Source organism: Dasypus novemcinctus, chromosome 19 (genome assembly GCF_030445035.2).
Source record: "Dasypus novemcinctus isolate mDasNov1 chromosome 19, mDasNov1.1.hap2, whole genome shotgun sequence".
NCBI lineage: Eukaryota > Metazoa > Chordata > Mammalia > Cingulata > Dasypodidae > Dasypus > Dasypus novemcinctus.
The window spans coordinates 21,870,607-21,897,582 of NC_080691.1; the positions used below are offsets into that span (position 1 = coordinate 21,870,607).

General features: G+C 51.4%; 1 protein-coding gene across 6 annotated transcripts in view; it reads right to left on the reverse strand.

The window, feature by feature from the left end:
* Positions 1–3,000: 3,000 nt before the first annotated feature.
* HECTD4 (HECT domain E3 ubiquitin protein ligase 4) overlaps positions 3,001–26,976 on the reverse strand; it is a 241,111-nt gene continuing 217,135 nt past the window's right edge. For 5 of the 6 annotated variants that reach the window (XM_058280989.2, XM_058280990.2, XM_058280988.2 and 2 more), the window contains 16 exons: positions 24,645–25,954; positions 23,441–23,648; positions 20,731–20,954; positions 20,482–20,633; positions 18,287–18,393; positions 17,391–17,514; positions 15,218–15,408; positions 13,910–14,056; positions 12,856–12,975; positions 11,960–12,115; positions 10,063–10,166; positions 9,588–9,809; positions 7,419–7,585; positions 6,894–7,089; positions 6,057–6,279; positions 3,001–5,427 (listed from right to left, as the gene is read on the reverse strand). In XM_058280989.2, coding sequence (XP_058136972.1) covers positions 5,291–5,427; positions 6,057–6,279; positions 6,894–7,089; positions 7,419–7,585; positions 9,588–9,809; positions 10,063–10,166; positions 11,960–12,115; positions 12,856–12,975; positions 13,910–14,056; positions 15,218–15,408; positions 17,391–17,514; positions 18,287–18,393; positions 20,482–20,633; positions 20,731–20,954; positions 23,441–23,648; positions 24,645–25,954 — 3,788 coding nt within the window. In that variant the 3' untranslated portion in view covers positions 3,001–5,290. The remainder of the gene's footprint in view (positions 5,428–6,056; positions 6,280–6,893; positions 7,090–7,418; positions 7,586–9,587; positions 9,810–10,062; positions 10,167–11,959; positions 12,116–12,855; positions 12,976–13,909; positions 14,057–15,217; positions 15,409–17,390; positions 17,515–18,286; positions 18,394–20,481; positions 20,634–20,730; positions 20,955–23,440; positions 23,649–24,644; positions 25,955–26,976) is intronic. The other variant, XM_058280987.2, reaches the window with a different exon arrangement.

A 26,976-nucleotide genomic window follows, 5' to 3' on the forward strand; every position in this document is an offset into this window, starting at 1 on the left:
TCATCAGTGCTCAGCCGTGTACTTCCTTATCCCTCTTTGTCCACAGCAGCCAGCCAGGGCCCAGATCTCGAGGTGATCCACCTCCAGAGTGGGGGAGGGGCACCCGCAGGCGGGCAGAGCGAGGTACTGAGGTTTTTACCGCAGTTCCTCAGCCTTTGTCGCCTGCTCTTCCCTGGATGCTGGGCAGTGCTCCCTGGTCTCCAGAGCTCTAGGACATTTGTTTCAGACAGTTCCTGCCTGTCCATTAGCTGTTTTGGAGGAAGAATCCTGGAGTTCCCTAGTCAGCCACCTTCCTGCCTTGCTTGTTTTTGAATGGATTCTAGACATTGGGAATTTTACCTTATTGGGGAAGGTATTTAAGAACACAGGTAATTAACACCCGGGTTATTTCTGTATTCCTACAAATATTCATGAGCTTTGTTACTTGGTGGTGCTTGGTTACTTTTAAGCTTTGTTAGGTGGGACCAGAACAGTTTAGTCTAGTGCCCATTTTGTTCCACTGCGGCAAAACTGATGCCCCATGAGTTATAGTTTTCCCTCACTGGCTAGTGGGAAAGGAACTAGTTCCATTTTAGCTGTGGATTATTCCCTCTGATCCTTTTGGTGGGTTCTTTCTCCAGCCTACGGCCACTTCCTATGTACATGAGATTATTAGTACTCAGCCCAGTAGCTGAGTGTGATCCTGTAGACTCTAGAGCTCTCTTTTTTCTTATATTCTACCCTGCAAATTCTACCTGCCCTGGCCTTCCTGAACTCCCAAGCGCGTATCTTCTCAACTCAGGAAGGCTGTTGGGTTCCATGTGAGTTTCTCAGCTGCTGCTGTCTGAAAATTATCCAGGCAGTAAAGTGGGACTATGTTAGGGATCACCTCATTTGTTTCCTATCTTTCAGTTATCTTTCACTAAAGTCCAATGTCTTGAGAACCATATATTTTATGATTTTTGCTTTAATTATTTAAGTCTGGTTTTGCTAGTGTCTCGTTGTAATTGGAGGTCTCCTGAAAGCATTACTTTTAAAAAAGTCTAAAGATTTATTTATTTCTCCTCTCCCCCTGCCCACTCACCCATTGTCTGCTCTCTGTGACCATTTGCTGTGTGTTCTTCTGTGTCTACTTATATTCTCATTAGGCGGCTCCAGGAACTGATCCTGGGACCTTTGGAGTGGGAGCAGGCGATCACTCTCTTGTGCCACCTCAGTTCCCTGTTCTGCCATGTTGTCTTATTTTCTCTCCATGTCTCTTGTTGCATCATCTTGCTGTGCCAGCTGTCCATGCTGGCCGGCACTCTTGCACGGGGCAGCATTCCCACGCAGGGTGGCATTCCCGTGTGGACCGGCACTCTGCGCCAGCTTGCTGCGTGGGTCAGCTTGCCCTCACCAGGCAGTCCTGGGCATCTGATATGGTAGATGGGAGCCTAGTTGGTTAAGCCACATCTGTTTCCCACTTTAGACTTTTTAGGTTCTTATAAAGTCCAATGCCATTCTAATTTGCCCGAAACTGATTCTCTCTTGAAGCTTTTAGAATCAACATCACATTTCCCCGTGTTGTATGTTGGTGTGTATTCTTTTCCATCCAAAGAGCTGGGCACAGCATGAGTTCTTTCTCTTTGGAAATTTATGCCTTTTTTTTTTTTTAAAGATTTATTTAATTTCTCTCCCCTTCCCTCCCCCCCCGCCCCGCCCCAGTTGCCTGTTCTCTGTGTCTATTTGCTGCATGTTCTTCTTTGTCCACTTCTGTTGTTGTCAGCAGCATGGTAATCTGTGTTTCTTTTTGTTGCGTCAGCTCTCCGTGTGTGCGGCACCATTTCTGGGCAGGCTGAACTTTCTTTCGCACTGGGCGGCTCTCCTTATGGGGCGCACTCGTTGTGCGTGGGGTCCCCTAACTGAAGGGCACCTCTGCCTGGCAGGGCACTCCTTGCGTGCATCAGCACTGCGCATGGGCCAGCTCCACACGGGTCAAGGAGGCCCGGGGTTTGAACCGCGGATCTCCCATGTGGTAGGCGGACGCCCTAACCGCTGGGCCAAGTCTGCTTCCCTCATGCCTTAAGTTATAAATTTTAAAAAATTATTTTGGCAATCTTCTGTCCTTTCTTTGTAGAACTCTGTAATTATAGCTGGATGTTAGCCTTCTTAGACAGGTCCTTCTTTTTTCTTTCCTTTTTGTCCTACTTTCTGGGAGATTTCCTCAATTTTACCCTTTTCTCCTATTAAACATACTTCTGACATTCAATGATTTTCATGTCTTTTATCCTGTCACTCACACACCCCACCCCCTTATTTAATGGATGTAATACTTTTCCTTACATTTCTGTAGTGTAATTGTTCTTTGGTTATCTTCTTATACCCTCTGAATTATCTATTTCCTAGGAGTTCTGTTTACTTTTGTTTGGAATTTTAGTTTATAGACGTTTCCTCAAACCTCTTATGCCTTCTGTCTATATATTTAAAAGTGGGGCACTAACAGGCATTGGAAACTCTCTTCACCTGTTCTGCAGTCAAACTAAAGACCTGGTTTGGGTCTGGTTGTCGTCTACCATGGAGCAGTAGATGATGATGAACCAGTCAAGAAGTGAGTTGCATTTTCCTGAGAGCAGACCCCTGGGGCTCACTTGGGGTGAGAAACAGCTGTGTAAGAAGAGGAAGGAACACTGAAGTCAGAAAGTGAGGCTAAAGCCAAGTGTTCATCTCTTACCTGCATTTTCATTTTGCACACAGTACTTCTGAAGGAAGTCTCCTAAAGGAGACTGGTCTGAGAGTGGCTCACACTCTCCTATGGCAAGAGTTCTCTTAAGGAAAATCCCTACCCCAGGCACAAGAGCAATGGCCAGCTGCCATGACCTGGACTGGCAGAACATGCAGCGTTAGGTACAGTTTTGACCTTGGATTTCTGTCCCTTCAATCATCATTTCTAAATGAAAAGCATAGATTTAAGGGCGTGGAGGGGGAAATGAATAGTTTTAGGCATAATGGAGGAAGAATTATTTCAAGTGCAAAGAAACCATAATAATTAGAAGCACTTTAATTCCTAGCCACTTGGCAGCATTTAAGTGTCAGAGCCATCCAAGCACATCAACCTCTGAACTTGCTTAGCAAGAGTAGATGATCATACAACACTTAAGGTTAAGTCAAAATTAGATGAAGGTTATTTATTGGTGTGACTTTTTTTTTTTCCTGTAGTGAGTTTTCCTTTACACAGCAATGGTGTAAATAGCATCAAATTGAATGAAAAGTTTGTTAAATGCAACCATAAATAATTATAATAAATATACATCAAGTAACTTTACAGCACATATTTTTAGGGCCAAAGTTTGGATCTGTCTGGACCTCAATGTGCTCTCTGGGAGAAGCAGTCATGTTAGCAGCAGACATTTTACTCACAGCTGTCATCTAGTATGTGATGGGCCAACAGAAGCTTCCCAAACCCCTCTTGGGGGAGGTAGCTAACAGAATTCTGTGTCCGTTCAAGGAATGGGAAGGACTGGAGGAGACCAAAAATTTAAAGATGAATGGAGGAAAAGCCATTTTTAATAAATACAAAGGCTCTTTCATTATGTAGAAAGGAAATAGGAGGATTCTTGTTAGGAATACATCCTGATGTGACCTCTCAGTCAACTAGCCTGGGCCCCCATGGAGGAAGCAGCCAACTATATTCCTTCCAAAGCAAGGGAAACTACTTCCGGGCACTCGCTTCCAGAGATGACTCCTGCACCAAAGTGTAATTGATGCAAGAGTAACTTTTAATCTCAGATTTATCTTTTCCTTAGGTCGGGGAATCTTTTTGATTATGGTCCTCTAATGCATTTTCTAAGAATAATAGGGAGGAGATGGATGCCAATGGCTCTACCTCTAAAATTTACATTTTTCCAACAGGCCAGGCCACAGCAGAGATAGGAGGCAGACATCCTTTTTCTCTCACAGCACTCACTCTAAAGTCTTCCAGACAGCACTCACTCAGAACTTCCATATTCACAGTATTATACAATAAATACAGCGATGCGATTCTGTGACAACTGGCAAGGCCCAAAATGACAGTGTCCAACAAGATGGCATGTGCTGCTCCTGAACAATGTACCATTGGACAAAGACCTATTTAGGGCATAAATGCACTGGGGCAGTGGGTGAGCTTGAAGGCAGCTCAGCCCTGGCACACATAAACACATGGGGTGGTGAGGGGGGTGCTGGTTGGGCTGGGGACGCTGGACAGGAAAGCCGCCTCCATTCCCACGTCCCAGCCAGAGGGGCAGAAGAACTCCCCTGGAGTCTCCGTCTGGCCTTGAAAGTTTGAGACACTGAGGTCAACCCCGAATTGAGCAGTACACCTCAGATAGTCAACTCTTAAAAATGGGCTTGTGGTCCTTCCCTGTTTCCTACATCACAAACACTGCAGTGAGGAAGGAATATTTCTGAGTATAAAAGTAGGAAAGGTTTGAATCATGTGCTTTCCTGTTCAGAGTTTGGGGACAGGGCGTCCACTCAAATACCATCCCTCCAATTGTGGGTATCTGGGCATTTTACCTCTCAACTCTTGGAGCTGGGATCGTCCAGCCTGGCTCTATGAACAATTCAAGTTCCTGAACAAACCCTTTGGTCTTTTGCTCCTGAGAGTACTCAGTGGAAAACTTTCAGACCAGAGGCCTAGAAGAGACAGCAGATAGGGTTGTCTGTGTGGGAGGGGAGAGCGGAACCACTGTGGGCTTTTCTTCAGAAAAACCAAGACCCTAAGCAAGGTTCTAAAGCAGGAAGATTCAACACACAGAGCCCCCCGTTACCGCCTGTGTGCCTCTCACATTTCTGGGTAACTGGCCCAACAATGCCAAGACGGAAAAGTATTCAGGAGAAACTCCAGCTTGACGCAGACGGGGCAGGGCTAGCCACGGGCTTGTTTGTGGAGATGCTGTGCAGAGAGGTGACACTTTGTCTGGCCATGGCCATCTCACCACCAGCTTCCTGCTGGGTGGCTCTGTGATGAGGAACCGGATGGGACCTTACAGTATCAGAATCCAGTAGCCATGAGGGACTGTGTCCAGGAAGATCAAATTAGACACAAACTGTCTGGAAACTAAACTATCCTACAAATATACCACAAACAGGCAGCAAAAGAATCAACCCATCACAAAACGTACAAATACAAAAGGTTAAGTCTTCCAGGAGGTCCTGGAATGTGACAAAGTTCAGAAAAGCAAAACATCCCCAACTCTTCACGCAGGGCCCCGGAAAGATGTGCCCGCTGCAATGGGCTTCCCAGGCCGACAGAGCTGGTGTCTTGGTGAGAGCCTAACTGGGCTCCCTCCTGTCAGCCACTTAGGGGGTCTTCACGGTAGTGAATGGCGCAACGAAGTTTCTCCAGCATGATCTCCAGAGAGGAGTACTGGGGAAGCTTGATCATGAACATGCAGGTCTCTACCCGGATGTAGCGTGAGTCTGGGGAACCTACAGAAAAAAATAGCAGGCCAGCAGTTAGAGGTGCGGGGTGGGGGAGGCTGGGACATGTCGGAGTCCCCAGGGAGACACCTGCTGGGCCTCCACCTCCAGGCTTGCCTCCTCGGGCAGCGCCAAGCTAACCCAAGGCCCAGCATGAGGGGATGAAGGCCTAGTTCAGGGGGCAGATTTTACGGGAGAAAAGGACAGACATAAAAGTGCCACACAGCACAGCTGCCGTACCGAGGACCTGCACATGCCATGGGGTTGCAGACAGGTTTGTTTGATCAGCAAAGTGTTTTGTTTTTAAATTATTTTTAAATTTTTGTTTTGTCTTATTTTAATTGGATTATTTTCCCCCAAGTAAAAGTTGGCAGATTTTAAAAATTCTGGATTTTCAGCTTCTTTTAAAATATCAGAGGAAAGTCAATATTGGGCCTGCATCAGGCAAGGATGAGGGTTGGGGCGGGGCACACGTGACCCAGCTCCCCCCAGCTCGCGCCCAGCCCTCACCTGGGGTTTTGGTGCCCATTCATCATTCTTTTCCCTTTCTTTTTTTTTTCTTTCTCCCTCGTTCAGGGCCCAGCCCCAGCTTCAAACTAAGAGAAGGGCCTTGGAATAGGACCAGGAGAGGGGAGTACCTGCTGTGCCATCTGGGGGAGCAATCTTCATGGGGTATGGGGGCACATGGGCGGTGTCGGGACCCCCGTCTTTGCAGGGACAGGTGAACGGGATGCGTTCTTGATTGCAGGCAAATTTGATGAACTTGCACAGCTCCTCCTGGGTGAACATCTCCAGTGCCCCCCAGAAGAACTCAATGTGCTGGTCCGTCTCCATCAGCCCCACCTGGTACATGGTGTGGGCCTGGGGAAGAGAGGCCCCCAGATGTGAGCAGGCCAGCCTCTGCGTGCCCAGTGCCTTGCAGTCCCGGGTGTGCAGGGCAGGCCCAATCCTGGGGGCTGTGCGAGGGCCGCAAGGGAGGGCACAAGGATGGAATGGCAGGTGTCTTAGCTCCTGTGTGGGAATCTGGCCTGTGGCACGTCTTTGCCTCTTGTGGGCAGATCCAATTACTATTCCTACTAGAGAGAAGCTGCTTGTACAAGGTCTCGCAGATAGCAAGAAGCATGGGATGCCGGAGCTAGGCCCACTCTGAGGGAAGCTGGCAAAAGCAAGAGGACACCGGGCAGAGGAGGAGAAGGGCCTTGGCAGGACCAATCCTGGGTATGAATTTTGACTTGGTTGTTTATTGGCTGAGTGACCTAGGCCAGTGGCGCCTCTCTCAGCTTCGTTTATTTGGCTGTGACGGGGGACATCTTCCTCATGGCTTGGTAAGCACTAGGTGCCGAGGCACAGGAACTACGCTTCTGAGGCCATGTCTACACTCGGACGGCGAATCCTGCCTGCTGGGGCACCTGGTGTGACAGGATGGCAGGCTTGGTGCCCCATCTGCCAACTTTGCCGGGCCTCGGGCCACCTACCTTCAGGAACTCAAGGTTGATGTAAGGGAGACCGCAGGTCCGCAGCTCCATCTCCAGTGGGCTCAGCATGGTGAGCAGCTGCAGGGGGACGATGGTGCCCAGGCCTGCCCTCACAGCTGTCACACACTCGCTATTCTGTAGCTCTCGCAGCCGCAGGCTCCGGATGGCTGCTGCATAGATGTCCTTGTTCTCCCACCTGCCAGGGAAAGGGGGATGCAGGTGAGAAAACACACCAGGAGACTGGAAGGGGTCCTCAAGCTGGGAGAACCATCCACAGGACCCTCTAGACGGCCCAGGCTGTTCCACCACTGCTAGCCCAATTAATTCCTGAAGTCCTTCAACTTAACTTAAGAAATCTAACCATCTTCCTTGGTGCCCAGCGTCCTGATTGTCCCTTCCCCGGTGAGCTCCATCTGTCCTTTCACCCAGACCCTCATGCCGTGGCCCAAGTCCAGGCGCTGCTGATCATACCTTGCTCAGTCCCCTCCCCCATGTGCACACACACTCACGCACACACACACTCACGCCACGGGAATGTGCCGGCCACGGCTGCACAGCTCCACCTCCTCGCCCGTCATGGTCAGGTAGGTGAATTTGCAGCAGGGCTTGTTGGGGCCATCAGGACTCTCAGTGGCCAGGTGCTGGGAGGCAATCTCGGCGCACAGGGCCTCCAGCTCTGTCTCATCATTGATCTGGAGGGCACAGAGGCAGACTGAGGCTGACCACCTGGCCTGGTTCCCAGGGCCCCTACAAGATGGAACCCTGATCTCCAGCTGGGCAAGCACCAGGAACTGCGTGGGTGGGGTCTACTGTTGGCGGTCATAGAGGGACACCTGACAGGCCTGGCCTATCAGAGCTTGCCATCTGTTCAGGGTTGGGCCTGTGATCCAGGCCACGCTAAGGAGACTCAAATTCCAGGGCTCTTCCTATTACTGCTTGGAAGCAGCAGCCCTTTTTCACCACTGGTGACAGAACTACAAGATGGTATACCTTTTACTGCTTTGCCAGGGAACTGCAAAAGACTGAGAGCATTTCTTGATGACAGGATTTGAGCATCTAGATCTAGCCTTACCTAAAGCCAAACCTTCTCCTTACTTTTAAAGAGTAAAAAATATTTTTTGTTTTTAATACATGCTGGCCTACCTGGAATAGGAGAGGATCTAACCCAAAGGAGAATAACCCTGCAGCTGTGGTGAGGCTGGTGGGTAAGAGTTAGGGTCTGAGCCTACACTGTGTCCTCAGAGCAACCTCCCACCACGGGGAAGGCTCCAGGTACCCCACTGACAGAAGTTTCTGAGCATTAATTCCTGGTAGCCAACTCTTCGCTCCCCACCTCCCCCATGTAATTCTGGTATCCCCTCTTTCCATAGCTTGCCCAACCCCTTCCGACAGAAATCTCAGTTGTCTATCTGGACAGCTGCTACCCGGAGTCCTGGAAAGGCTTCTCAGAGAAGTGCCCATCCTTTGAGCCTTTGGACAATTCATCGTCATCCCTGTTTCTGCTGAGAAGCCAACTGATGTCCAGGAGTCTGGCTGTCCTGCTCCCTTGCACTGGCTGCCTGAGCGGGACAACTACAGTGAGCCTGGAGATGAGGCCCTTGGCATCCCACCAAGTCTTCTGCCAGCTGACACCTCCTTCATTCGAGGTTCCTGTGGAGAGCAGCCTCTACCAGGCAATAGACACGAAGTGCACTTCTATGAGAGCACAGGAAGTTGGTCTCAAGTTGGGAGGGCTGGATCAGAAGTCGCCTTCTGTGCTCTGCCTCAGGCAGAGTCCCAGGTACTGGGACTGGAAAAATACAATCTTGGGAGGTGGACAGACCTGGGTTCTAGTGGTGGTTCTACCAGCCAGCTGGGAGGCCTGGGCCAGTCACTGCTCCTCTGTGAGCCTCACTTTCCTCCTGGCATTGTCGGGAGGACTGAGCAAAGTAGAGCCCCCCAACATGGGGCCTTGCATAAATGAAGAGCAGTCTTGAAGCTCCCTGAGGACAGGAACCACCTCCTGCTCACTGCTGGGAGCCGAGCCCCTCACACGTGACTGGCCTCAGTGATGCCTGCTGAAGGAAGGAAGCGCCCTGAGCCGCTCCCACAGGTCCAGCCAACAGCCGGGCCCCCGACCACCCTCTCCTCCAGAAGAGGGATGGGCGGAACCTGGTGTGCTCTCAAGCTCTCTGTGGGTCCCCAGCTTGTACAAGGAGAGGGAGAAAGACCTCCGTTCCCAGGTTTTCCCTGGCCAGCCTCAGAGGAGCCCCAGGAGCTCACTTCCTGTGTGCGTGCTAGGGCCTGGACAGGAACTCCTAAAGATGGCACTGGATCTGCTGTGGCAGTGCCCCCTCACCACCTCTCGCTCAGATGTGAGGAACCTTTCAGCCGTGTCCTCAGAGGTTGACACAGAGTGGGGGTGGGGGTGGGGGTGGAGGGCCTGACAGGAGCTGGTCAAATCACCTCTGTGGTCTGCTGCTGTCAGCAGGGAGGGGGGGCAAAGGCTTTGCTCCCATGAGAGGTGCCTTCTGTGCCAAGAAAGCTTACGCCCCCAGGGTGTTTTGGGAGATCCCAGTCAGCCTTTGCTCAGGGAGCTCGGGTCCCTGGTAGTGTGGAGGCCCAAGGGGACAACAGCTCAGCGGCAATGGTAAGGACCCCAGGAAGACAGCTCCAGCCCCTGCTGCCCCCAGCATCAATGTGTCTTTCACTTACACTCTCGAATTTCTTGACATAATTGTAGGTGAGTATGTCTGCTTCCTGTAGGTCTAGGTCAGGGTCCAGGGGCTCACCCACCAGTGTCTTCCAGAAGGAGGGCAGGAGATCCAGGGGAAGAGGGACATCTGCTCGAATTGCAATTCCCAGTAGTTGGCCCAGGAAGTGCAGCAGCTGCTCCTCCCCATAGGTGATGGGGCTAGGGGTCAGGATGTACTTGCCCTGGAAATGGAGGCAGAGACAAGGTGGCTATGTGCCTCTCTTCCTCCCAGGCCACTACACCCTGAAGGAGGAGGATCCCCTGGCAGGACATGACTTGGACCCAGAACTTACCCCGCCAGTGTGGCAGGGTTGGATCCCCCGAATAAGCAGCACCTCTGATGAGGACAGGTACCCATTACCCCAAGCCACTACCCCTTGGGAACCCAAGCGCTGAGGCACAGGGCCTCAGCTGCCCAGGCCTGCAGCCTCTCACCTTATTCTTATTGACAGCAGAGCTGGGGCACAACAGGAGGAGGGACAGCGAGGAGCTCTGCAGCTCTTTACACACCTGCCACAGGAAGTGGCGGAAAGAGCCACCTGCAGGATAGAGGTATTATCAGCACTGGGACGTCACCTGTTGACCCTGCCTGGCAGGCCCCGGGGCGGGGGGGGGGAGGCACCTAGGCAGTACCAGGCCTCCCCATCTCCCCTGCTGGGACTCAGAATGTTGGCTCCTTTGCCAACCTGACTGAGGTACGGTGGAGTAGAAGGGAGGTTGACCTTGAAATCAAATCCTGCTCTGCCACTTATTGGCTGGGTGACTCCAGGGATGTCACTTAACTTCACTAAGCTGTAAAATGGGGGAAATGCTAATACCTACTCCCAGAGTCCCTCAAGGATTAAGAGAGAAGAATGTCAAGCTCCTGCAAGGGCTCTCAAGGCAGCGGGCGTGTCCCCTCGGGGTGCCTGCTTATGCTGATCTGTGGGCTGCTCTGGTCCCTGACTGTCCTCCTGGCTTTGGGGGAGCAGGGCCACATCGGACCCTGCCTCCCACCTTGCCCAGGCACCCAGCCGTCATTCAGTGAATGCAAGAATGAAGGGGCAAATGCCTGAATACATGCAGAGGGCGCGAGGCCACTTTATCAGCCCCTCTACTGCTGCCATTCAGAATTTTTCCAGAAGGACTCTTCCTCCCGGTGGCAGGGCCCCACACATCCCCTTGTTGCTGCTGTGAGGTCAGAAAGCTTGGAGGGCAGATGTGTGCATGCTGCTTGGTCAGAGCCTTGTGAAGGCCTAGCTGGGGGCACGGTCAGGGCCTGGCCAGGCCCTGCTTTCAAGCAGAGCAGCAGGCGACTCCTGCCTGTTGAAGCCTCGGGCCCAGGCTCTGAGCATGAGACTCGGACAGACCTGGGTTTGAATGGCCCCAGCTCAGCCAACTTGTGAATGAGCTGTGTGATCTTGGGGAAGTGGCTTCACCTGCGGTGCTCCAGTTTAGCCATTAGGAAAATGGGATGATGCTGGTATTTTGTGCCATTTCAGTACTGTGAGGAGGGTAAGGTGTCAAACATGGGTCCCACAAGTGCTGAGAAGAGGAGCTGCTCTTGGAGAAGTCTGAGAGGCCTGCCCACGTGCAGCCACAGGCTCGTCACTCTGGGAGGTTACTGCCAACAAGAGTGTCCTGGGAAACTGATCCAAGGGGAAATGGGAGACAGAGCTGGCTGGGACCCCTTGCCCCCAGCCCTAACAGCCTTGCCCTCCGAGTGCGTCTAGCTGAGAGGCTCCGGGCATCTCCTGTTCAGAGCGGAAGACATTGTCTGAATGCCTGAGGCTGCATGTGGCTGAAGGGCACAAGGGAGCATTTTCTCAGCCCCCTCATCCCTGCAGAGTGAAATGACAGAAGGTGTCATTTTAATCAAGAGCTTCCCAATGCCCTGTCTCTTCTGGAGCACATAAAAGATTTTGCTCAGCCACCTCCTTAGCCAGAGGCTCTTCCCAGGGTAGAAGCTGAGTCAGCACTGAGGGCGCCTGCCCTGGCTCTGCTCAGCAAGAAGAGTGGCTGTAGGCACTCATCAAGCTGGGGAGGGCTGCAGTTGAATTCCCAGACCAGCTGGGGGCACCCAGGTCCCACATGAGCCCGGAGCAAGTCCTTAAGCTCTGGGGTTTGGAGAGCCTGGAATGGTGTGGCCCCTTGGGCACAGTCCTGGCTTCTGCACAAGCGGGTGATGAGACGTGGCGTTCAGTCTTGCTATTGGAGGAGACCTTGGCACCATAAGTTAAAAATAACCCTCCCCAGGAGGAAAAGCTGTGCTTTCTGAGCTTTAAACACAGCCTGCAGCTGCAAGGGGCTGGGTGGGAGCCCCGTGCGGAGCCTGGCATTGGCCGCCACTTACTGGTGCCGTGGACCTCCTCCCCGGTGAAGCGGATGTTGAAAGCATACGTGGGGTCACCGCCACTAGCCAGTTTGACACAAAGCTGAGAGGATGGCACTGAGGCCAGCTGTCTGGCAGCTTGGCAGAAGTAGGAGTTTTCAGAAGCTCTGAGTTCCCCTGGAGACAGAGAGAGGAGCTGATGAAAGCTTCCCGTGGCTGTCCTCTGCTCTTCTGACACAGTGGGGCCCTCTCCTGCCTGGCAGGCCCTGGCTCCTCCTCCCACCTCACCTGCCCTTCATTTCCACCCTTGCCTGCGCTCGGGGCCTTTGTGCCTTAGCTCCTACGTTCCCTCTGCCTGGAGCACCCCTGCCTGCCCCCAAGTGGTTGATCCCTTCTCACCCCCCTGTGCCTCCTTGGGGAGGTCTTCCTGACCACCCCCACGTCCTCCCCCACTCCAGGTTCCTCTCATTTCCCGCCACTGCAGCCTTCAGAACACCTGCCTGCTTGCTGACCTGTACATCCTATGGCAGAAACTTTGTTACTCCCCAGTATCCAGCCTTCCTCATTCTTTAGGCCAGAATCCTGATTTTTCAGCAGGCCCAAACAAAGACTACGATTCCCATCCTCCCTTGCAGTTAGGCATGGCCATGTGACTAGTTCTGGCCAATGAGAGGTGGAGGGAAGGAGCTGACTCCAGGGAGAAGTTTGCTCCTTTGCCCTGGCCCCTTTCTCCTGCTGCCTTTTGGCAGAGCTCAGTATGGGGTGCTGGAGCAGACTGACAAAAACCTGAGTCCTTGCTGTGACACCAGCACTGGGATACTTTCCTCTAGAAGCTTCTTTTATATGAGAGAAATCAGCTTCCAGGTTGCTTAAGCCACTGCTATATTGCGTTCACTCTTCTTTGTAGCCAGTCCTACCTCCCACAATTTCCAGAGGGTCCAAGGTGATCTCGGGCGCTGCGTGGTCGGCTGTTCTCTGCACAGTGGCGTTCAGCACCCAATTCATCACGGTCACCTTCGTGTCATAAAAGATCAGCCCTGAGAAGAGGAATGTGGAGAGACGCTTGCACGGGGCTGCCACCCTTCGTTCCCGCTTACCCCAGAGCCCAGCATGGGTTATGCTGCCCGCTCTGGGTTTTCTCCATTCTCTTCTAGGGTGCCCCTGGCATCCCCCAGTTGGCTGGCTGGCAAAAGTACAAACCCAAATACACACAGAACAAACAGGTTCACTGTAGCAGGTTGTGAAACAGCAAAAAGTACCACCGAAGTATTTATCAAGAGGGAAGTATCTAAATGAACCACGGGGCCCCTACACCAGGACTGCCGTGCAGCCCCTCAAAGAATGAGGCTGCGTTGCGGGTGCTACGTGTGGAGGTCTCCGAGGCTCCCTAGTAAACGGGAAAAGGAGTTGCAGAACAGAGTGGGTACCATGATACCTATTTATGCATTTTTTTCAAACACTTTAGGTTTTTTTCCTAATTAGAGCAGTTGGTTTACAAAAAAATGCACAAAGTAGAGAGTTCCCTTATATCCTCCCATGATACCCATTTTTAATTTAAAAAACAAAACAAACTGCATGCATGCATCTGTTTGGATGTGAACAGAAAGGTCTGGAAGGACAATCACTGGACGGTTAATGTGGTCACCTCTGGGACGGAGAGATGGGGGTGCAGACGAGAGAGCTTTAATGTGATACGTTATGTGTTTGTAAGTAATCTGAGAACTTAAAAATTAAGTCTAATTTTTAAGGGCAAATGTCACTTTTGCAATTAATTTCTCTGTGGTAGAACTGCTGCTCCAAAGGAAACTTGACTGTTGGACAGATGGTTCGAGCTGAGGTTGTCTTCCTGGAACAGCTGCCTGGGGGCTGGGTGATGGCGCGGACGTTTCTGTCAGTTCTTTCGCTGGCAACTTAAAGGTCACCCCTCTGTACCTGGCCCACCCTGAGGGCCACGCGGGCCCAGGCACTGACCTTTGGCCTCCTTCAGCAGGGCCGCGATGCTGTGCGTGTACATGGGAGTCTGGCGCAGCTCCACCAGGGGCAGGAAGAAGGTCTCCAGCGTGGTGTTGAGGGACTGGAGCAGGGCGAAGCGCAGGCGCAGGCTCTCGATGGGTACATCTGCGGGCACGGGGGGCGGTCAGGCTGGAGTCCCCACCACATGAGGCTGAGGCTCTCACCTTGCAAACCAACTGGGTGATCCCTGTCACTGGGGAGGGCCACCAGGAGCTGGCGCATTTCAAGTGGGACCAGGTGGCTCCCCAGGGAGATTTTCTTCCTGGAACCCCAGAGATGCTGCTAGTTAGGGAGTGGGCCCCCAATCTACCCATACTAAGCAGAGGCAACGGGTGAGGCCTTGGGCTGGTGGCAGGTCCTGGCTCTTAAGAAATCCAAGGGCCCTTTGGTTCCCCCATGGGGCCATGCCAGGGCTGCACACTAAATATATGTTTTATCTTGAAATAATTATAGACTTACAGGAAGGTACAAAAACATAACAGTCTCGTTTACCTTTCACCCAGCTTCCCCCAGTGGTGACATCACAGATCAAAACCAGGACATTGCCATCAGCCCACGATCCTCTAATCAGTCATCCTACATCTGTGTCTCCCTCCAACTCTGAGGCTGAAAGTAGGTGAGCATCCTGCCCATCTTGACCTTCCGGCAGCCTGAAGCCAGGAGGGGCTCAGGAAATGCTTGCTGAGTAGGGGGAAGCAGCTCTTGCTCCTTTTGAGCATTCAGATGCCCATTTGGTACACATGCATATAGGTACAGAAAAAATCCCAGAAGGTCAGATGCCAACGTGTTCTAACTGATTATTTTTCAGGGATGGATTTATGGGGAACTTGGATTTTATTTTGTGCATCCTAGCTATTAACTAAAAAACCACATTGCTTTCTTGTAATTAAGGATAACACATCTAATATATGTTACCTGACTACTCTGACCCTCTCCACTCACAACCCAAATTCATAAAGGTGTGGCCTCTAGGCAGTGCACTGGGTATGGCTGTGACGGGTATCTCCACCTGGTCCCTCATTTATGTATTTGTTATTTGGCTTTGTCATAACGAGCATGTAGAAGAGCCTCACGAGACTTTCATTTGGCCACATCACAGCTTCACGTCTCGTTTTTCTCAGCCCCTCTCCCTACCCACCTGGCTCACAGAAGATGCTCAAAGTATTTGTTACAAGGATGAGCAACTGGCCTAGGGCCCTTCTCAACAGCCCCACAGGGCACCTGCAGCTCTAGGCCCTGCAGGGTCCACTTTGTGGAGCCACATACTCAAGAGGCAGGCCACCCTGGGGTCGGTGGCATCTGCAGGGTCCAGGTACACCTCGTGGGGGTGGAGCCTTGCAGGCGTGATGGCCAGGTGGCGACACAGCCGGTTGATATACTGCACAAGCGCCACATCCATCTCCAGGGTCCACTTCCTTGAGGCCTTCTGTGCATGGCGGACGTCGATGCAGGCACACCTGGGAGGAGACAAGGTAGGGCCCGGAGGCTGACTGCAGGGGGCTGCTTCTGATGGGGGCCGCTCCTTCCAGAAGAAGTGAGCTGAGGATGCTGGAGGGAGCAGGAGGCAGTACAGCCTTTTGGGAGGGCAGGCACTCTCACCACGCACAGCATGTACAACCTCTCTGTGTGGGCAGGGGGTGTGTGAGTGAGGTGTGGATCTGGCATTGGTGGCATGGAATCTAGGCCACACCTAGGGCCAAAAAGGACGCATGCCTCCTCAGCCTGAGCTTCTTTCTCAATAACAGCATCGGCCTCAAGGGGTGGTCATGAGAGTGAAAGGAGATGGCACTGATGAAGCTCGTGGCACAGTATCTGGCACAGCCCCAGTACAAGATCAAGGCCAGCAGGTACCATTATTGTTGTCATTCTCCTTTAACCCAGCAATCTTACTTCCAGGGATTCACCTACAGAGGTATTCGAACAAATGGGTCAAGATGTATCTGAGGACATTCACTGCAGGGCTGCATTGTTACAGCAAGGCCCATCACTAAGGGATGAGCTAAGGAAATCACCCTAGTAATGGAGCACAAGGCAGCTGCGAAGATGACCTAGTACAAAAATCCCAAGTGATGTGGAAAATTAAAAATGCAGTTTACAAAACAGTATGTCCTGTTCAATCCTGTTTCTATAGTATATCAAAATATAATTCCAGAAAAATGTTTGGAGAGATGTTTAGAAGAAACATTACAACTGTGATTATCTCTGCACAGAATCCTAGAAAATTGCCTTTTTTTTTTTGGTCTATGTACTGAATGAGCTTTTCATTAAGTGTGCTTATCATTATTCCACACACACTAAGCTATTAACCCAAGAAAGGTGGGCAGGCCAACAGGTGAGTGGGCAGGTGCTTGGGCCAACCTCTCATTCCAGAGCCCAGGGCAGCTCAAGGGGACACCATGCTACACCCAGGCAGGGCCCTCATGGGGCAGAGGGGGCTGCATCAGGCCTCTCCTTACCACAGGCCGTCTCTGTCCTCCTCAGAGCGCTCAGAGACAGACCCAAGCCTCCTTCTGAAAGATCTGCCCCTCGGATTACAGGGCCCCCTCCCCACCCCCTGCCGGCCAGCAGCCCTGGGAGAGTCCACAGGGAGAAAGGAAGGCTGGCCAGGACATAGCCAGGGCCCACGGCCCGTGGGGGCCCTTCTCCTATTACAAATGCACCACTGTGGGATCAGTAGGCAACCCAATTTGTTGCTGCCTCATTTCTGAGGCAGCTTTTAGTCCAAAAGAAGTGATTCTACTTTCTAACAAAGGCCCCAAAGATATCCCGCTTCCTGGTTTCCAAAACAAAGTTCAGTAAACTTGTCCCTGCCACAATGAGGCCAAGGCTGTCCAGGTCTGGTTGACCCTGAGCCTTCAACTGAGGCACAAAATGCTGGCATCAGGCAGGAAACAATTTCTCGATTCTGAAAACAGACTTCTATAGAACGCCTACTTCTGGCAACCTCTCCTTTGCTGCCCAAGAACACCTCGCTGTGGGTGATGGTGTGTGCAGGCCTCTTCACGAGGAGGCAGAGGGAGAGGACAAGCTCTCTATTTCTTTTGCTTTACACGCCTGCTTGGGGGTCACAGCTGGAAAGAGAACACCATGTTCGTGTGGCCCTGGAGCCTGATGAGCGGTGACCCTGCTGTGCTGCCACTTTGAGAGGGAGAGAGGACAACAGAGCCTTGGAGGGCAAGTGTGACCCAGAGGAAAAAGGTCTTTGGAATAAAAAATTGTCCCTAACAGAGCCAAGACTCTGGAGGAAAAGAACAGGGCTTGTTTTCAAATGGATTGGAAAACCCACTTTAGCAGTTATGAACATTTACAAAATAACTCAGCATTTTTTAAAAGGCAGACAGCATGACTCCCCAAAAGTACTTTCTTTGGAGAATGCATCTCAGTGACGGAAAGCAACTTGTGTACAAGCTGTCAAGTGGTCGAAAGGCAACCCTCTTACCTCTCGAAATGAAGATCATAGCCACAGGACAAGATGGCCCTCCATACACTACGGATGTCTTGCTTGGCTCGATCAATAACAAATTTTTGAAATCCTTCCAATGTCAGGTATTTTTCCTCAGGGACTGATGGGAAAGTGTAAACAGTGTTAGGAATTTGGAAACAAGAGTACACACCTGGGCCTCCGAGATGCTCTGGCTGCATCCCTGCTCCACCTCCCCCCTGTCTCCACGGGGTAGGCTCCGGGTCTGTGTGTGCTCAGCTCTCCCAATGGCCAAGGACACTCTTAATCCCCCTGATGTTACAAGGCCTCTGAGGCCTCAGCCACACCTAGTCAGGCTGGTGATCGGATGGTGCTGCAGTTTTTCCAGTGTCAGAAACTTCCCTGAATGACAAAGCAATTTTTGTGACAATAAGGGCAGCTTTCTCCAACTTTGCTTGGACCTTTAGGAGGTTTATGTTCTATTGCCCCAGAGTAGATCAATAACTTAGACAAGAGCCTCCTAGAAGAAAATCTCCAAACAGATTTCCAAATCTTTACTCTTCAGCCACAATCAACTGTCCTTTACTGTGGGCCCAGCAAATTCCAGAACTGCTGTTTTAATGGCTATAAACTCTTGGTCATCGAATGGCATCTTGGGGCCTGAGTTTAATGGCTATAAATTCTTGGTCAGCAAATGGCATCTTGGGGCAAATCAGCCTTGGCCTCAAGTGCTGCCCTGCCCATCCTGAAGCCCAAGGGGTCCAGGCCCCGAGGTGGGCCCTCCCTCCGGGAACCTGGGCCCCGGGTCTGAGCACAGAGGCCCCAGGTCCGGAGTGGGCTGCCCCGTCTCCATGACGGAAGCAGCCGCCCCCTTCCCCACGTCCACGTCAGGCCCAAGCTGCCTGCCCATTCACCGTCTTGTTTTTTGGTGGGAGACTTTTCTGGGTCCTTTTCATCGGGCTTGCTCTTCTCTGGTGACTTTGGCTTCACAGTTGGTTTCTTCTCACTTAAGGCAGTCCTGCTGTAGACCAAATCACAGGAATCACAATTCTGCATGTCCATACCTCCTCCTTACAGAGGAAACATTGATGAACCTCACACAGGTATTGTTTCACCCTCCCCCAAACCCCAGGTGGTCATGCAGATAAGGCTGGGTTCAAGATCACCTCTGCCCTGCCCCAGAACAGCTTACCCTGCAAATTACAAGGACAAACCAATGCTTCAACCTGTGAGAGCTCCTGAAGAGATTTTCAAACCCTCTTTCTACACACATTAAAGCTGTGATGTTCATTAAGGTAGCCACTAGCCTGATGTAGCTACTTAAGTTTAAATTAATCAAAATGAAATAAAATATTCAGTTCCACAGTCATATTAGCCACATTTCAAGTGCTCAGTAGCCACATGTGGCTAGTGGCTACCGTACAGAGCAGCAGAGAGAGAGAACATTTCCACGACCACAGACAGTTCTACTGGACGGCACTGCTATTGAAGCACCATTTATACGTATGTAATTAATAAAAAGCTTCTTTTTCTATCGGTCAAGAAACTCCTCTAGAGACTCTTACCTTTTTTTTAAAAAAAGATTTATTTATTTAATCCCCCCCCCCCACCCGGTGGTCTGTTCTCTGTGTCTATTTGCTGCGTCTTGTTTTTTTGTCCGCTTCTGTTGTCGGTCAGCGGCACGGGAAGTGTGGGCGGCGCCATTCCTGGGCAGGCTGCACTTTCTTTCGCACTGGGCGGCTCTCCTTACGGGGCGCGCTCCTTGCGCGTGGGGCTCCCCTATGCGGGGGACACCCCTGCGTGGCAGGGCACTCCTTGCGCACATCAGCACTGCGCATGGGCCAGCTCCACACGGGTCAAGGAGGCCCGGGGTTTGAACCGTGGACCTCCCATGTGGTAGATGGACGCCCTAACCACTGGGCCAAGTCCGTTTCCCCTAGAGACTCTTACTTGGTGACACTTCACTATCAGATTTCCTAACTGTGAGTACTTGAGTCATAAACCTGAATCTAAAGAAAACACTCAAATAGATATGCAAATGTACACACGGAATATGATGTGCCTATAAAAATGGGAACGGAAGTTCCCTTTGTAGCAACATTGAATCATCTCCAACATTGTTATTAAATACAAATAGCAAGGTTACATGTGGACGGTACTGGACATTTGTGTTTAAAAAATTTACTCATATATCCATGGAAAGATTCTGGAAGACTACAAAAGTGGGAATACTGGCTGTCTCAAGACGAGGAACTGGGAGGCTTGAGGATAGAGGGGAAGGAGAGCTTTTCACTGCACATGCTTTTGAATTTTGTGCCATTTTAGCCATTCCAAATTTGAGAAAACTACATACATATGTGTAAATAAAAGCTTATGAACTTAGTCTCCTCATAGCCGGCCAGGGCCAATCCCATGATGCCTCACACCCCTGGAGATGCATCTGAGGACATGTACTAAATGAGGACATGTACTAAAAGCTACGGTAGTCAGAGTACTCTAATAGCAAGAATGCCTAAAGCCAGTCACTTTCAGATTTTAGTGGGAATTGGAGTCACACAAGACTTTTATATATGCCTATTTCTAGGCACCATCCACAGAAATCCTAACCCCTTAAGTCTAGATTGGGCCCAGGAACCTGTTTACCAGGTGTCCCCAGGAATTGAGATGGCCGTGGTCACTGGGTCCAATTAAATAACTCCTACCTTAGACACACACGTAGAGGTTGTGTGCTTAAATGTTGCACAGTTTTGTATGTGTGGGCAATTTAACCCTTTGCAATATGCACATACACACTTTCTGATCTTTCTACAATAACCGTGCATTATTTGTACGGTTCAAAGTAGTTAAAAATTGTAAAAATTCTGTTCATTTGAAATGTTTGACTAATTCAGACTGGTCTGCTTTCCAGTCTGCATGGGCTGGATTCTACTATAATTCTGGACAAAATGAAATCTCCCCTTCAAGTGGACGAAGCTGCGGACTGAAAGAACCATGGCAGCAGAGGAGAGAAAGGCTAGGGGTCTGGCTTCCCATGGCGCCGCTGACCAGGCAGCCTGCCCGGAGCCGGCCGCTGCACCCCCGCCGGGCCCCAAGCCTCGCCGGCCCCCACCTGACGCTGTTGAGCACGGCCTTGTCCTTGGCCGGCGGCTTGGTGATGGGCCGCTTGGTGCTCACCACCTTCACGGGGTGCTGCTCCTTCCCGGCCTTGCTGTACTTGCTCTTGTCAAACTTGGGCTTTGGCACGCCGTACTTCCTCAGGATCTGCAGAGCACCAAGGCGGGGAGGGGCGCTCAGGCTGACCCGCCAGGCACTCGAGGCCCAAGCCACGCATGGCAGGGACAGGGACTGGGGCAGCTACCTGGGTGAGCTGGTCTTCCAGCACCTTTTTTGGAGGCCGGACATTGGTGAAGAAGAGGTGGAGGAGATTTCCAGGTGTCTGGGAGTTGATCTGCTCTTTGCTAAGATAAATGTCAGAGACCTTGATGGGCTTAGCTGGTGTCAGGCTCAGCATCTGCTCTGAATGGGCACAGCTCTTAAATATTTCCGTCAGAACCTCTCTGGCCCCAGGCACCAGCTTCTCACCTGTTACAGAACAAAGGGAGGGCCAGAACAATTCTGTCGTGAGCACACTATGCCAGGAAAAGCCCTGCAAGCCTCTTATTTCTTATTTTTCATAAACATTCCATTTTTCCAAGTGGGTAATAGATATTAAGTGGAGACAGTGAGCTAACCACCAAAATTGCTGTCCCCTGCTTTGGGCACACACCTGCCTATAAGTTGTGGCCCCATGACCACGTTCTCCCCCCCGGGATGTGAGCAGGTGGGATGTGAGCCCTGCATTCGCCCCCTCAGCTGGCTTCAGGGAAATGCTAAGGCCCACAAAACAGCACCCCTGAACACTTGCCCTGAACTCTTCCACATGCAAGAACCAGACTCCTCTGAGTTTGGGCCGTTGTACTCAGGGGTCTGTGTACTACAGCAGTTTTGCCTACCGAAACTTAAACAACAGGTATATGATAGACAATCCCAAGGGACAAAAGGATACACAGCCAGTCAAGTATTTTTAGTGCAAAGTACAAATTGCTAAACAGGTTGTTGCAGGTTCTAGACAGATCTGACCCCAGTGATAGCGAATGTGGGCAGCTGGGAGCGGATGACAAAATACACAACCACAAGGAAACAAAAGTCGAAGTGAATGTAAGAAAAAATCAAGATCAGCACAAAGAACATTTTCTCAGATACAAGAAAAATGCCCAATCCTTATTTTTGTCCATAACCAAGTGCTCCAGAAGGTGCTCTCACCCTTCCTAAGCAGGTCAACATGAAGCCACTGGCATGCTTCTCATGGCTGAGGGTCCTGGCAAGCAACGCGCCCACCATCCATCCCCTTCTCCTTCTCACCCCAGCCTCCTCATCCTTCCACCGGCGGTGCTCCCTCTCGTGGGGACAAGGCCCAGGGCAGGCCCAGCTGCAGTACAAAGGCCTTGCAGACTCATCTGTTGGGGGGCTGGGAGGTGGGGTAGTGTGCAGAAGAAGGGGCCAAGCCCTAGCTGACTTGGCAGAGCCACAGCTTAAAAAAATCTCATATGCAAAATCCACACGGCAGTAATGTGGTAGATGTGCAGGCTACAAAAAGACCTTATGTGAAAGGATTACTATAATAGAATCAGGAAGTAAATCTAAATGCAGCCTCAGAGTATGAAAAGACTGGTAAAGCATTAGTTATGGCAGAAGTATTCAGGTTTTCAGTAGATCTTACCCCAGTGATCATCAATGTGGGCAGCTGAGAGCCAAGGAGGCAAAATACACAACCATAAGTGAGCAAAAATCAAAATTAATGTAAGAAAAATCTGCAATGAAGGCACTGGGAACCGAACCTGGGACCTCCCATGTGGGAGAGAAGCGCTCAATCACCTGAGCCACCTCAGCTCCCTGCTTTGTTTTGTTTCTCACTGTCTTTCCTCTGTGTTTCCTTGTTGTATCAGCTCACTGCGCCTGCCCATTATGCCAGCTTGCTGTCTTGCTCATCTTCTCCAGGAGGGAGGCACCAGGAACCGAACCTGGGACCTCCTGTGTGGCAGGTAGGAGCTCAATTCCTTGAGCCATATCTGCTGCCTCATCATGGATTTTTAATATCACTTTTTACTGTTAAAAATATTGCATTCAAATATTACTAGTCTTGATCACTGAGTTTTTAGGTACCCCTTAAATTCTGCACCCATGGCCTCATTGTCTCACCCTAGTCTTGGCCCTGAGGGACTATTTCAAAATTTCATGGTTGGGGGATAATAATTGGAACAACGGTGATGACAACTAAAAATATATTCAATATACAAAAAAGCAATGACTCAACACTGCTATTAGGAAATTCCAAATAATATTAAAGATTTAGAGGCAGGGACATGGATTGAAATTTTGAGAGAGATTGCTATAAAATGAAAATAAGGACACAAAAAACTGTTGTATAATTATAAAAAGAGAAAGAAAAACCCTGCCACTCCTCAAGTGACGTTTGTGCAAGCTGCATGGAGCCTTGTGCTCGAGCCTGCCCCTGCAGGTGGTCCCAGATGAACAGTGGGCACTGCACAAAAGTGGGGGCCCAGAGAAGCCCCACCATGGAAGGGACTCCAGAATGGGAAACGAGATGGAAAATAGGACTTTGTGAGCTGGGAGGTGGAACTGTTTCTCCCTGACAAATTAGTTTAAAAGGGCGAGGCTCTAGCTGTCCTCAAGCACATGTCAAAACAATGAGCAGCGATGTACTTGGTAAATTCTAGCTCCATGGGTCAGAACAAAATAAATGCACTGGGACTCTATCCAAGAGGAGACTGGCTAGGCAAAAAGAAATCAAGTGCTGAAGGCACACCTCGCTCAAGCTGCCTGGGTCTCTCCGCCTGCCTGGACAGAGCTGGCCTCAGGTAGGGGCCCCCCATGGCCGTCAGAGACTGGGCTGCTGCTCTTTACATCACAGGAAGACAAGCACACATGAAGCCACCGCTAACAAGCAAGGACCCTCTCGCCCTGTCTCCCCAGCGCCTCCAGAGTCATCTCCAAAATCCACAACCCACCTTTAATTGACTTATCATTGAAATAATCTTCTAACCCTGGGCTTCCTTGAGTATCAAACAAACTCTGATTTACTACAGATACAGTCAAAATCTCTTCTGTTGACATTTCCATCAATTCATCTTCCCCATCCAAACTTGACAAACCAATTAAATCGTTATTGTTAAATAAACTTGCTCGAATTTTCTCGATTTTGGCGCGGGACCTTATCTGTGTGAACAAAGAAAAAGATCAGGATTTGAGTGGAGAGTGACCAGTGGTTCAACGTGAACAAACGGTTTTCCCTCCTGCCCTTCCCTGGGAAAGCCCCTCTGTCACAAGGGTTGTGAAAGCTGTCAGAGAGGGGAGCTGGCTTTCCTGGCAAAGCTCCTCTTGTGTTTGAACAAGGAACTACTGTTTGAGGGGAACAGTAACTTTGAGCGGTTACACTCTAGTCAGGCAGTGGCTTTACCCCTGATGCCTAGGGAGCTACAGTCCATGCCTGGCTCTGAGGAAATCCCCAGGAAGGAGGCAACAGGTGGTACAGACGCTCCGACAGGAACCTCGGAGTCCTCGGACTGTGCTGTAAGGGCCCCCTGGGAGAGAGCAGTGCAGCGTGAGTTCTTGGTCTCCTGCTTTGCTCTACATACCCACCAAGCAGCAAGGACAGGCTTTCTGCCGAGCTTAACTTCCCTCATGCAAGGGCAAAGGAAGGCATTTGGTGCCGGATTTCTAAACGGGTGGCACAAGAAACAGATCTGTCCTCGTGGTGGAAACAGGATGAGGCAACAGGCACATCACCCGAGACGCAGAACCCCCGGAAGAGAAATGGCAGGCATCTATCCTCACACCGCTTGGTGGAGCCCAGGGCAAGCCCCTCCTGCTAAGGGCAGTGTTCACAACCATCTGAGGCCTCTTAAAAATACTGCTAGGGACCCTGCGTTGGGATGCACTTCACCCACCACAAGTGGTCAATGCCTCTGTGTCCCTCTACTGCAATGAACTGCATTTCTTTCGTGACATCAGACTTGATGTCAGAACAAGAGACGTCACCTCAAACAGAGAATCACTGTGCGGTTGCCAAGCATAGCCTCAGGGAGCCCCCTAAGCGCTCCAGCCGTTACCTATCAGCTAATCCCTCGGAAATAACTTTGGAAGGGTTAAAGAGGCTCGGGGCTTTCCGGATGGTCATGACTTTAATAGCTGCCAAGGCTTGAGGGCTGTTACCTCCACGACTGCAAAGCCCTTGATGGGGCGAGCGGGGAGAGGCTGGTTGTCCAAGGACGTGACTGTGTACATGGAGCCCACGTCCGACACTGAGGCCGCCTCGGTGTTGTCCAGGGGCTCCCCCAGGCTCCCCAGGCTGCCCAGGCTGCCGGTGCTACAAAGGGAAAGGTCCAGGCTCTCCTGGCTGGACACCACGTGGGGCTCCAGCAAGCCCGGGGGGAGGGGCAGCTCGAGGCCCAAGGGCAGTGGATCCACAGAGAGGTCGCTGACAGTCTGCGAGATGCCCTGCGAGCTGCAGATGGAGGCCTGGCTGGTGGAGGCCGATGCGCTGATGCTCATGGCGGGGGCCAGGCTGCTGGACGTGCTGACCTCCACGCTGTCTGTGCCGGGGAAGCCGAGAGTCTTCTCAGGCTCGGCTTTCCCGTCTCCGCCCTCAGCCTTGGCCTTCAGCTTCTTGGGTTCTTCTTCCTGCAGGGGAATGTAGATCTCGTCTTGGAAGACGCCGCCGTGGGCACTGCAGGCCTTGCGGATGGCACCTCTAACGATGCCCTCGTCCAGGTGGGTGGGGATTCCGGAGATTACCAGCAAGCGGCTGTGGGCGGTGGGGCCCACGAGGGCCTGGCAGGCATCGGCGATGGCGTCGCTGGTCACGCCCAGCCCCTGCGGGTCCTTCTTGGTGAGGTGCCGGAGAATGATGAGCAAGGTGAGCGCGCGATGGAACCACAGCATGTCCTCGGGCTTGCCACCCCCGATGCTGAGCACGGCTGGGTCCGATTCCAGCGAGCGGGAGGCCGAGCGCTTCCCTGAAGAGGAGGCCTTCTCCCGTTTCATCTTGACCTTCTTCCTCTTGGACAGGAGGCTGGGGCTCTGTGGCGTCTGTCCCGGGGAGGACGAGGAGGACGAGGACGAGTCACTGAGGTTCGGGGCAGCCGTTGAGGTCACCCCGCTGGCCGTGACACTCATGTTGGTAGGCAGGGTCACTTCGGCAACGGCAAGGCAACCTTCCATCAGTGCGTGGAAGTAAGTGGAGAACCTGCCCTGGTCGGCAGCGGCTGCCGCCGCCCCGGAACCTCCACAGGTGCTGCCCGAGACCCAGCTCTGGGTCTCCTCGTCGTACAGCTTGTGGAGCTCTGACTGCAAGGCCATCAGCATGGCCAGACAGGGGTTCAGCTGGAGCGCAATGGAGGAGGACAGGCCAGCCGGGTGCTTCCTCTGCTCCAGGGCATGCACTGTGCGCAGGAGCTCCGCCAGCAGATGGAACACGAGCTCCTTCACGCAGGCTGCCATGTCTGTGGTCCACAGGAAGTTTCCTGAGGCAAATAGAAAACAATAATCGCAGCAGTCACTCCTTTGGTGCTTACTATGTGCCAGGCACTGGCTCTAATTGACCCCTCACACCCCAAGAGAGTGGTCCTACATTATTTATCCCCATTTTACAGATGAAGAGACAGAGGCTTGAAGAGCTGAAGGACTTGCCCAGGGCCCACCAGGATGCCAGGGAAGAACCAGGACTCAAAGCCTGGCGGCGGCTGCCAACACTCACAGTCTCAACCCCTGTGCCACGGGACAGCACAGCAGCTTGCTTCTGGAGCTCAGACCCAGAGCTTGTTCTTTTCTTCCTCATGAGGCTATCAAGCAAGTCACTGAGCTGACACAGCACCAAGCGTGGAGTGCTTACTGTTCGGGGCACACAGGCCGATTTTACCAAAGAGCACAGAAATACACACTGAGAACACTTCCTTTTTCACTCCTCTTTTAGTCCTGATTTTGACAATAAGACAGCCTTACTCTGGGCCTGGTATGTTCTTCAACACCTTTGTGATACTTGGTATTCTTCATTTTTAACAGAAAGGGGGTCACAGACTCAGAGCCTTTCACAGCAGCTATATTTAGCTAAAATTATATAACAGTCACTACTTATTTTCCTGGTATTTGTTTTTTGTAGTTATCTTCTAGGCAAGGGATATTAACTTTCTATTTACAGTAGTGACATAGAGTTTTAAAACCAAGTCTAAATTTAAAACAAGGAGAGAGGAATTGAATGCAGTCACACACATTAACTAAATGGTGACAGGCATGGCTTGTGGATGTGGCAGCAGTCACATCAAGGCGGCATAAGGAGGACTGGAGTTTGGGAGCTACGGTCTAGAAAGACGGGATGGGCTGCAGATTTGCACCAAGGGCCCCGTTGTTCCTTGTGGCTTAGCTTCTCTTTATCTATCCATGTTGCCCAGATCTAAAAGGAAGTCCAGGAAGCTGGTGTTGAGAAGCCACAAGGGACCATGACCATCTAAAGCCCCACATTTCATCAAGCAGCGGAGTCCTCCTGCAG